Consider the following 12,170-nt stretch of genomic DNA (forward strand, 5'->3'; position numbering starts at 1 on the left):
TCTGTTTACTCCACCCACCTATGTTCTAAGCTATGAGCCCAAGCAGTTTGTTTATTACTCAACCAATGAAATCAACAGATTGATATATGACACTCCCACATCAACACTCTAGTGAGATGCCGTCCTAGAGGGACCACACTGCTGCTAGGGAGGCAAATGAAAATGGCTTTCAGGGTAGCTCCAGAGCATTTTATAATCCTGTTTCCTTTACAGTTAATTTTATAATTTTTGTTGTTTTATAGAAAATTAAATTCTAGCAACTTAATTTTGATTGCCATATCAGTGACAGTCTTTGAAATGGAGTAATTTGATTATTCTTTTTCTTTTTGAATGTAAAAGTCACTGCTCACACGTAGTAGTATTATCCATACTGGTTTTCTTTCATTCTGTTTGTCATTGAATGAGCTAACTAGAGAAATCCAATCTATCTCTATCTCTCTGCCTCTATGTATATGTGTGCACATGCCTTGTGCCTAAAGAAATCAAAAGAGGGTGTTGCATTCCTGGAACTGGAGTCAGAGATGGTTGTGAGTCACCGTGTGGGTGTTGGGAACTGAACTTGGGTCCTCTGCAATGGCAGTAAATGCTCTTCCCTGCTGAACTGTCCTCTAGTCCCTGCATTTTCATTCTTGGGAGGAATCTATTAGTTTTGAAAAGTCTAGAAACTCTTACATTTTTAAATCTCGGAGAAGTTTAAAATATAAAATTCTTACATAGTCCTGTAATTCCCCAAAACTGCTGAGTTTACTGCTCTTGAGGTTTCTTTATAATAAAATCAAAGCTGCTATTTAATCTCATTTTCTTCTCCTTATGTTTTGGCATATATAATGTATCTATTCTAGAAAATTTAGGAAATAGAATGTGGTTGAAACTAAAAGGTGCCTTTAAAGAAAACAGTCGTGTCCTCCATGCTAAATAATGGAGGAAAGGCTAAACTGGAGGAACCAATTTGCTTAGAAACTCAAACTTGCATGAGCAGTACCCATCTATATTCTATAATATTTATGAAAACAGTATTTATAAAATGAATTTTGGATAATTTATGTCTTCAGTGAGTTGATTAATAAAGTAAATTAGATACAATTTAACCAGCACTGTGCTTAATTGAAGAAAACAATGTTGACTGGTGCTTGTACGATATCCATGTGTTTTACCAAAAATAATTAGTAAAGATATAAGCAAACTTCAGTCAAATTTTGTTAAGTAAAAGTTTATCTAGTTATGTGTTGAATAAAGATGTTTTGGTCAGGGATAAATATTTACATTGATGGTCTGGCCACATTACATCTCCTAGTGTCATAAGTCTCTAAGCCATCTTACTGGCCCTAAATGATCATTTTTAATTAATTTAAAGCTTATCTTTCTTATTTTTCTTTTTAAAAAGCCAGTATTTATGTGTCTGTGTATGTATACACATGGGTATACATATATATACAGTTTTGTGGAGGTTTTGCTTGTTTCGTTTTGTTTGAAACAGCATCTCATCTTGTATCTCCAACTGGCCTAGAACTTGGTATATAAACCAGGCTGACCTTAAACTTGGAGAATTCTCATACCTCTGCCTCTAAGTGCTGGCATTACAGGTGTGCATTGCCATATTCAGCCCTTTATATACTGCCTTTTCTTTATGTGAGGCAGGATTTCACTGAGCAGCCCTGGCTAGCACATAGCTCCACCAAACCCTTCTGCCTTTGTCTCCTGAATGTTGGTACCAAAGGCATGTGCCACCACTCTCAGCATCCTTTGTATTCTCTTATTTCTTCTCTTCCACCAAAGGCAGTAGATTGCATTTTTCTTTACCTCATGTCTTGGTTTCTCATATATACTTGAATGATATTTAAACTTTTTTATGTGTGTGTGAGTATTCTACCAGCATGTATGTGCACCACATTTGTGCCTGGTGCTCTTAGAAGTCAGAAGAGGACATTAGCTACCCTGGAACTGGGGTTATGAATGGTTGTGAGCCACTGTGTGCACACACACACGAGTGCGTTCTCTGCAAGAACAACGTGCTCTCAACTACAGTGCCGTCTCTTAGCCTCTAATGATATATTTTGAGGCTCACTCCCATAGCAATATATAGTGATTACCTTCATTATTTTTCTTATATTCTTTTATACGTATGCTTATTCAGATGTCTCATATAAGTAGATATTCTGTATAAAAAGGGTATTTGTGAATTGTACAGCTGTATGGTGGATATAAAGCCTTGACTATAAACCAGTGGATAACAAGTATAAAAGTATAATATTCCAGGACAAAAAGATTAAGGAGGTGAATATAGAATACTCTTAAAGTAAGTTATAAGTTTATAGTAGTTCTACTTGAAATATAATTAGGCTTTAAAAGTCATAGTAGTAGCCAGGTATGGTGACACTTTCTTTAATCCCAGCACTCGGGAGGTAATGGCAGGCAGATCTTGCAAGTTCAAGGCCAGCCTAGTCTTCACAGTCTGAGTCTCTTTGAAAAAATGATAATAGTAGGATTCAGCAGATGGCTCAGTGGGTAAGAGCACTTGCTCTGCAAGCTTGAGACCCTGAGTTTGGATCCCCGGTGTTTACAGAAATAAGCCAGGAGTGGCTGTACCTACCTGTAACACAGCAGCAGGGCATGGATCCCAGGATTTCTCTCTGGCCAACCAGCCTAGCTGTATTGGTGAACTTTAGGTTCTGTGAGAGGCCTTGTTCCAAAAGAATAGAGGTGGAGAGCAAACGGAGGAAGATATCCAACTGTCTTCTGTCTTCCACATGGATACACACACCATAACCCAAAATATCCTAATAGTTGGAAATTCATCTAGATACCTGTCTTTGAGCCTTGAGTGAGTGAGTGGGGGGATGGATATGCAGAAACCTAATGACGAGATGCTAAATCATAACCAGCTATAGAAATTAAAAGTAGTATTCGAGTACTAAGGTAGAAGAACAGTGGAAGCTGGGCATGGACATTACTGCCTGAAACCCAGCACTGGGGAGGTTGTCAGGAGGATCACAAGTTTGGATGCAGAGTAAATCTTATCAAGACCTTCCCCCAAAGTGGTCAGTGGAAAAAATCTCTTTTAAAAAAAAAAGTAGCTTGGATGTAAGGATCTAATATAGGATCAAACAAACATACAGACTTAGAAAAAAAAATCACATTTTTCTTTTCGTTTGTTTTTTTGAGGCATTTTCTCCTTACATTGCCCTAGCTGTTCTGGAACTTTGTTGTAGACCAGGCAGAAACTAAATTCAAAGATGCCTCCTAAATGCTGGGATTGAAGGCATGTATCACCATGTCTAGCTTGAAAGTCTGAATTATTTAACAAATAACTATAAGCAGTTTGAAGTAATAGAACTTTAACTTTATAATATCATATACTAAAGTTTCATATATGTAAAATAATTATATAGAAACAACAAAAGTATTTGTGTACTAATCTTAGTATAAGAATTTACAAAGATGATACTTAGTAGAGTAAGCTACATAAAAATTTAACTTCAAATATTTGTTCATTAATTTATTTTTGTATGTTTATGATATATGTGTATATATGTTCATGTATGAAGGCACATGTGTGTTGTATCATTCGTAGATGTCAGTAGACAATCTTTGATGTGAGTTCACACCTGCTGCTTTGTTTGAGGCAGGATCTCTCCTGTTTTCCTCTGCATGTGTTTTCCAGGCTCACTGACCTTTGAACTTCTGGAAGATTCTCCTGGCTCCACTTTCCATCTTAGCACAGGAATGCTGGGACTACAAACATGTACCACCACATCTTACTTTTGCATAGGTTCTAGAGATCCAGCGATGTCATTGACTTGCTCAGCAAGCACTTAACAACTGCTGAGCCTTCTCTCTGGCCCAGATTTGACTTTTTTTTTTTTTTAAAATAATGTAGCTTGGTTTTATGTACAGATGTCTGATCCCCTGGAATTATTAATAGTTGTAAACTGCCATATGGGTGCTGGGAATTGAACCTGGGTCCTCTAGAAGAGCAGCCAGTGCTCTTAACCACTGAGCCATCTCTACAACCCCAAGATTTAACTTTTATACCATCTAAAAATGGAACCAAAGTGGAGTGGGGATGTGGGGGACATTACCAGACTCTAAGAAATATTTGTAGCAAATTTCCAAGGACTTATTTAAAATTTTCACATATGAAATCATATAAGTAAGTACAAAATAAGATTATACAAAATAAAAAGTTTAACAAAAACAAAAAATTAAATGTGAATTAAACTACTAAGTAGTTACTGAAAACTACACATTAAATTAGCAACAACTCCTTTGCTGACCAGAAGAAAGGGCAATTACTAGATGAATAAACTGTTGTGGGCTGTTATATTAGCACAACTACTTAATACTCTTGTATTATTATTCATGAAACTGTTGGGGTTGGGAGGCCAGGGAGAGAGAGTTGCCCCTCTACCTTGTTTTTTGAGACAGAGTCTTCTACTGAGTCTGAAGCTTCCTTGTTCACCTGAGCAGGCTGGTCATCAAGCCCCAGGGATCATTAATGTCTGTCTCAACCTTGGGTTTGCAAATGTGTGCCACCAGCATATTAACATGTCTGGCATTTTGTTCTGGGAATCCAATCCAAGTCCTCCAAGCACTGTACACACTGACCATCTCTGCAGTCCATGGTCATACTTTTTTAACTGTGAAATTGTACAGCTCTGATTTGATTGACAGAAAATAAGCACCTTCCTCATTACCAAACACTAACCTGTAAACTCAGAGATGTTCAGAGATTGTCCCAAATAATAAACAGTGATAGTAACTGTAGTAATTGTAGTGTTTTGGTCATGGCCCACCTGTAGTATCATAGAGTGACAGATGTCAGTGGCTGACAACTGAAGTTTGCTTCTCTGTGTGTCCCTTGTTTTGCTTCCTGTTCTGCTCTCTGGAATCAAGGCAAGAGGGCAAGAAAGGTGATGAAACTACAAGGCTGCTTCTCTTCATTTGTACAGGGCAGTCTGACCTCCCACCCGGTTGCGCCAGTCAGTGCAGAGGGTCTGCAGATTTTTTTGAACAAATAATAAATGCTATAAAAGAGTGTTGTTATTATGGCCTTTTAATCAAGTGTCACAGCCTAGGATATGTCAAGAGAAATGGCTGATGGGAAGGGAGAAGGTGTCCGTGTTTTCTGATATTTGAAAAATGGCTGTTCTAAATAATGAGATTAGGTCAGTGCTTTATGGCACCCATGGGTAGAATCCATTGCATTGCGGATTTTAAATCATTGTAGGATGGAAGACGCAACCACGTTGTTTTAGCAATTATCTTATCTAAATCTGTACACATCTGAAACTTCACAATAGTCATATATTTGAAAATGAATCTAAATTTTTGCCTAGTGAATAATATGAATTTTTGTTCTTGGGAGATTTTTTTTAGCACTGTTTTAGAGCGGAGCCAAAGATTTAAATTAGGCCAGGCCTGCTGGGCAAAAAATTCTCCATACAGGATCCTCTAAGAAAGAAAGCTAGTATCTTGGGTTGCTGACAGAGGGCAATATTTGCTTTCCTGCACACTGCTCCTTAGTTATTGGTCATTGCCAAACTGTCACTTAGAATTGCAATAACTTTTTCTGGTTAGCAACCATTCCTTGGTGATAATTCCTTAAGAAAAAGCCTCTCCCCACACATGAAGTAGAAATGCAAATCTAGCCTTTAAAAGATACTGCTCCTGCACTGAAATGTAATTTTAGATCCATGCTCTTTTCCATCGCTTTTTCTTAGAGTGGTGGTTGTGCAGATTTTTTGATGAAGAATGCTGCATTTGAGGTGGTTTAAGTGCTGCTTGTAAGAGAACAAACCTGGCTAAGCAAGAGATTGAAAATAGCCAACAATTAGTTTCTCTGCAGTTTTAAATAGCCCACAGCCAAGAATTCAATGGTAATAACTCTTAGTGATTCTTCAGTTTTAGAAAATTACCTTGCAAAAGTGCAGTTTAAATTTTTCTCCTGAAAGACAGGACCTCATATAGCCCAGGATGACCTTAAAACTCAGTGTGTAGTTGAGAATAACCTTGGCTTTCTGAACCTCCATCCTCTTGAGTACTGAGATTACAAGTGTGTACCACCACACCCAGTCTATGTGGTACTGGAGTTTGCTAGCCAGAAACCTCTTAATGGAGCCATAACCCCAGGCCTGATATTTCTTAATGTTTACAGTTTATTTGTTTACTCAAAAAATAGTCATTCAGTGATCGACACCCAGACACTATGTATATTCGCTTCTCTGTGCCTGAATGTCTCTCGGAAAGCCAGTGGATCTGTTGTTGATCTCAGCATAGTTAGGGAATCCTTGTTCTACAGTGACAAATGCTTACCTGACTGCTTGCTGCCTGCCCCACCCCTATTCTTTTTGTTCTTTGTTCTTGTATTTCTCTTATACCTTGTTCCTTCTTTGAGAAGTGAACTCATCCAAGAATAAGAGAAACTGTAGATAACATTATACAAAACATGTGTCTAGGTGTGGTGGTGCACACCTATAATCACAGCATTCAGGTTCTGGGCACAGGAGGGTTATGTTTGCTGATCTTGACTACATAGCATTGTGGCAAGACCCTATCTCAAAACAAACAAGTCTAGTATTAACAGGAGACAAGTTTTCATTTACTTCAAAAACTAAATGCAATTTTACTTATGTAGATCTCAAAGCAGATATATTTGTTTCTTACTTCAGAAACTATGTATATTTAAATGAGTTTATAAAATTGCATTTTAAATGAAATTAGTATCAGTATGCTGTTATAAAAATGTGCATATAATTAGACAACTTTTGGTTAGCGTTTGCTGTGTACTCTCTGAATTTGAATTCTAATTTTCTATCTGGAATTAGGCCTCTCTGTATTTTCTGATATATTATATCTAGCATATTTGTTAATTCTCAGTGCTTTCATTGTCTGGTCTCTAGGATATACTCCACTTAATTAAGGATGTGGTTCTGGCTATTGTTTTCTGTTCTGATGAACTTCAAGCTTATTAAAATGTAACTCTTTTTCTTCTTCAGCATCAGACAACAGCCAACGCTTTCGGGAAACCTGTTTTGCATTTGCCTTGACTCCACAACAGGTGCAGCAGATCAGCAGCTCCATGTAAGTCACCTTCCATCTGACCCGCAGTTTGGGGTAAGCCCAGGACCAACATAGTAAATGGGTTTGGCCTCCAGCATATTTTCCTCCCTCTCTCCTTCTCCCTCCCTCCCTTCCTTCTTCATTCCCTCCCTCCCTCCTTCACTCCCTTCCTTCCTCCTTTCTTCCCTCCTTCTCTCCCTCCCTCCTTTCTTCCCTCCTCCTCTTCCCTTCTTCCCCTCTTCCCCTCTAACACACACACACACACACACACACACACACACACACACACAGGAGTATAAGCACTGTTGACATTTCTGGTATTTAGGAATGGAGTAACATGTCTTCATGTATTTATTTTAAAATAATTTCTATTCTCATTCTATTTTAGGGATATTTCTGGGACCAAATGTGACTTCACAGTACAGGTCCAATTAAGGTACAGTGTTGACTATAATATATATTCAAATTTTAAAATATGTTCTTTAGAAATTATTTTTTTTTTTGATTTTCGAGACAGGGTTTCTCCGTAGCTTTTTGGTTCCTGTCCTGGAACTAGCTCTTGTAGACCAGGCTGGCCTCGAACTCACAGAGATCCTCCTGCCTCTGCCTCCCAAGTGCTGGGATTAAAGGCATGCGCCACCACTGCCCGGCTAGAAATTAATTTTTTTAAAAGTCTCCTCAATTTTCAACAAGGTACCTAGGAAGAAAAAGCATTGTGGGAGGCTCTGCTGCCCATGTGGGATCTTTTCCATGGTGGTGGTCCTTGGGTGGCTGGGAAGCTGCAACTGATGACATCTTTAAAGGCACTTAAGAAGCATCAACTTTTGGGTAGTTGTGACATGGGCCTTTGATCCCAGCACTTACTTAGGATGAAGGCTCAGCAGGATCTCTGTGAGTTCATGTGCTTTCTCTACTGAAGAGGTGACAGCACATCAGTCTGCAGAATATCATGAACATTCACTAGATATTCTAATCTGCTTCATCCTATTTCACCTGTCATTTTGTGGAAGTTCTCAGGAATGCACAGAAGCATGCCAACACAGGCTTGCAGCCCTTCTCATGCTTTGTTTCTGTGCCCTTCTGCTCCCTCTAGAGCATTTAAGACATCTTTTTTTCTTTTTAATTAGTTTTTTTTTTTACTTTATTTTTATTTCATGTGCATTGGTGTTTTGTATGCATGTATGTCTTTGTGAGGGTGTTGTATCCCCTGGAACTGGAGTTAAAGACAGTTGTAAGCTGCCATGTGGTGCTGGGAATTGGACCTAGGTCCTCTGAAAGAAAAGCCAGTGTTCTTAACCACTGAGCCAGCTCTCCAGCCCCCTTTTCTTCCTTATATAAACCCATTTTGCTTGCTTTTCTTACTTGGCGAGTCTCCATATCTCATTGCAATAAGAAATAGAAGAGAACAAAGCATTTGATTTCTTCAGTGGGCTGTTTTTCCTGTGAACAACCTGGTAACAACAGTCACATAACAGATTAAAGACAGAATAGAGGTCAGCAGTCTACACACCACCCAGCTTCGTGGAGCCATGCAAACACTTCTCACCTAATCTCTAGTAGTGAGGTCAGACTTGCTGAGAAAACCAAGTGATTGACAAGATTTAGGAGCTTTTATACCCTAAAGCAACAGGACCAGCCTTAATCTAAGACTTAGTTTTAAAAGGCACTAGCAAAGATGTCATTGCGTGTCCAGAACAGACTGAAAATGACTGAACAAAGTCAAAGACAAAATGCGGTGTCTTCATAAATAATTACATGTTGCTACAATATACTGCACTTCTTGTGTCTACATATTCTTCTTACTTTTGCTTGTTTGTTGATTTGTTTATTTGTTTGCTGTGTTTGGGTGTGTTTGCGTGTGGGGATCAGAGAACAATTTGAGGGAGTCACTTCACTCTTTCCAGCATGTAAGTTCTGGGAATCGAACTTGGATTTACAGGCTCTATCTGCTCAGCCATCTCTCATTGCTGCCCTCCCTCTCCCCCATTTTGGATAGTGGGTATTGTTTTTGAGGTAGAGTCTCACATAGTAGCTCAAGACGGCCTAGAATTTACAGCAATCCTCCTGCCTCTGTCTCCCAAATGCTGGAATTTCAGATGTGAGCTACCATTTCTGGCTATTTGTTCTTCACTTATTTCACACATTGCTTTTTGTGTATATTTACTAGTAGCTCAACACTGGATCCTCGTTATCTCTTCCTTCTTACTGTCCTCTGCCCAGTGCAGGTCTACTGAATAGAAGTCCCACTGCTTCATCTGTTGTTTCTGACTTCTAGGCTACCAAGACCAAAAGTAAAGATTGTGATCTAGTGAGACTAAGATCTAGTGATTATGCTAAGTATTTCATATTCATATTCAACAAATACAGTTCACATTTTGAAGGAAGATTGTCTTTCTTAGATATTAGCTATGTTACAGTTACGGGTGCTGTTATGAAACCTCATGACCCAAAACAGCTTGGGGAGGAAAGGATTTATTTGGCCTATGTATCATGAGTCATAGTCTATTGAGGGAATCCAAGGCAGAAACTCAAACCCGGCAAGAACCTGGAGGCAGGAGCTGATACAGAGGCCCTAGAAGAACACTGATCACTGACTTGCTTCTCTTGGCTTCCTCAACCCCCTTTGTTGTTGTTGTTGTTGCTGCTGTTACTTTTATTTGTTTTGGTTTTTGAGACAGGGTCTCTCTACATAATCCTTGCTGACCTGGAACTAACTATGTAGACCAGGCTGGCCTCAAACTTAGAGAGATCCACCTACCTCTGCCTCTTTAGTGCTGGGATTAAAAGTGTGTGCCACCACATCTGACTTGAGCCTATTTTCTTGTACTGTCTAAGATCATCAGCCTAGGAGTGACACTACCCACCATGGGCTGATTCCTACCACTTCAATCATTAATTAAGAAGATACCTGATGTATGAGCTTGCCTATAGCCTGATCTTTTAGAAGCAGTTTATCAATTGAGGTTCTCTCCTATGAGATGATTTCAGTTTGTGTCAAGTTGACATAAAATTAACCAGCACAGCAACGAATTCAGACATCCCAAAGGATTCTTTCTTTCTTTCTTTCTTTCTTTCTTTCTTTCTTTCTTTCTTTCTTTCTTTCTTTCTTTTTTTTTTGGTTTTTTTGAGACAGGGTTTCTCTTTGGATCCTGTCCTGAAACTAGCTCTGTAGACCAGGCTGGTCTCGAACTCACAGAGATCCGCCTGCCTCTGCCTCCCGAGTGCTGGGATTAAAGGCGTGCGCCACCATCGCCCTGCCCAAAGGACTCTTTCTTAATAGTTAAAAATGATTTAGCTGTGGCTGAAGAGATTGGCTTAATGGTTATGAGTACTTGCTGCTCTTGCAAAGGATAAGAATTTGGTTCCCATATCGAGCAGCTCACAACCACCATAACTCCAGCTCCAGGGGATCGGATACTTTCTTCTGGCCTCCACAGTCACCTGCACACATATATTCTTACAAACACAGAGACTTACATACATCTTTTAAAATTAGAAAGCTGTTGTATTCCTACCTTTGTTTTTATTTACAGTTTTGTTTGTTTGTTGAATCTGACTTTTACTATGTAATCCTGGCTCTTCTTCAATTTGCTTTGCAGACCAGACTAGTTTTGGGAACTCACAGAGTGCTGAGATTAAGGTTGTAAAACACCACACTCAGCCTTTCTTAGCCATTTTCAGTTAAAATTTATCTCCAGATTTTTATGAACAAAAATCACCTAAAACGTTTTGTGCTGTTTTTGCAATTTGTTGTCAGTCTTTGTGTCTTAATAAAAGTCTCCCTTATTCCCTTTGTCTTCCCATATCCTCATTGCTAAGCCGGTGTATTATTTAAGATGTATGTGCCTTTTTATTTTTTCATTATGAATATTTATCTAAATTATGAAAAATAATGGTTACTATTAAACATGTAGTCTGTTTTCATATATGGACTTGTTGCTCCCACCTTCTGAAGCATCTCACAGAAACTGTCTGCTGTTGGCCCCTCTTTTGCCTTCAGTTTTGAGATACCTTTTACCTAATAGAATGAGGAGTCACTTGTCATGTAGATTATTCTTTTCCTACAGGTTTAGGTATCATGGTGTCTTTGTTTGAATTTATCACTGCACTTGAATAATTATCAGCTGTGGCATCGTTTTACTGTTGTAAGTCAGATGCAGTGACATACTCCTGTCATCCCAGCACTCAGGTGGCAGAGGCAGGAGGATTGCCAATACATAGTAAGACCTGTCTCAAAAATAAAAACAAAATGATAACAATGACAAAAGAAATAACCTGTAATGAAGATCTCTACTGGGTTTATACCTATCTCTGTGAACTCTGATAGCTGTTTCCTAGGAACATTTCTAGCAAAGGGTTGTAAATTAGTATTTCTTAACCAATAGATAATCTATTGGAAACTATGGATTGTTTTCCTAAAAATGAATGTTTGTGGGTGTGTATGTATGTATGTACGTACGTACGTACATATGTATAAGTGTGCACTCATATGCTTTGACATGGCAAAGTGGTTCCTTTATGTGAACCATTCCTGTACACAGATTCCATAGCTGGCACATTAAGACCTCACAACAGATGTGAAGAGCAGATGACTGCATGTAATGAATGTTCCACAGAATTCACAAGGAGGGCTCTCCTCCTGTACAGCCCAGAGGTGCTGTGAGTTTGCTGTAAAAATGGAGTGAAGGATGGCTGTATATTGGGAATGGGAAGTAATAAAAAACCATTTATCTAGCTTAATAAAAGTCAATCAGTCAGATGAGAAGTTACAAATTGTGTATCTAGCCTTCGTTTTCCCAAAAGATTATGCATTTAATTTAGAAATAAATGTTTTGTGACTTTCTGAAACAGTGTTCTGCTTTATGCAGATGTAGCACAAATGCTGTGATTATTCAATAGTGGCTTTGGTTCTCCAGTAGTGAAGGAGCTCCTTGGCTCATTGGACAGAACTTGGTCTTAGGAGTGGGGTTTTGGCCCTGAAATTATGTTTTCAGTATATTCTACTGAGAAGCAAAACAAAATGTTTCAAAGGCAGTATCAGAGCTATTGTTTGCTATATGTCTTCTTTGTTTTATAATACACATGAACCAGTTTGAAGCTCTGGGAAAGTT

General features: G+C 38.7%; 1 protein-coding gene across 2 annotated transcripts in view; it reads left to right on the forward strand.

The window, feature by feature from the left end:
• Pias1 (protein inhibitor of activated STAT 1) overlaps positions 1-12,170 on the forward strand; it is a 124,338-nt gene that overhangs the window by 62,162 nt on the left and 50,006 nt on the right. For both annotated transcript variants that reach the window (XM_005347795.2, XM_026779130.1), the window contains exons 3-4: positions 6,996-7,080; positions 7,448-7,495. In XM_005347795.2, coding sequence (XP_005347852.1) covers positions 6,996-7,080; positions 7,448-7,495 — 133 coding nt within the window. The remainder of the gene's footprint in view (positions 1-6,995; positions 7,081-7,447; positions 7,496-12,170) is intronic.

This window comes from Microtus ochrogaster, chromosome 5 (assembly GCF_000317375.1).
Source record: "Microtus ochrogaster isolate Prairie Vole_2 chromosome 5, MicOch1.0, whole genome shotgun sequence".
NCBI classification, from domain to species: domain Eukaryota; kingdom Metazoa; phylum Chordata; class Mammalia; order Rodentia; family Cricetidae; genus Microtus; species Microtus ochrogaster.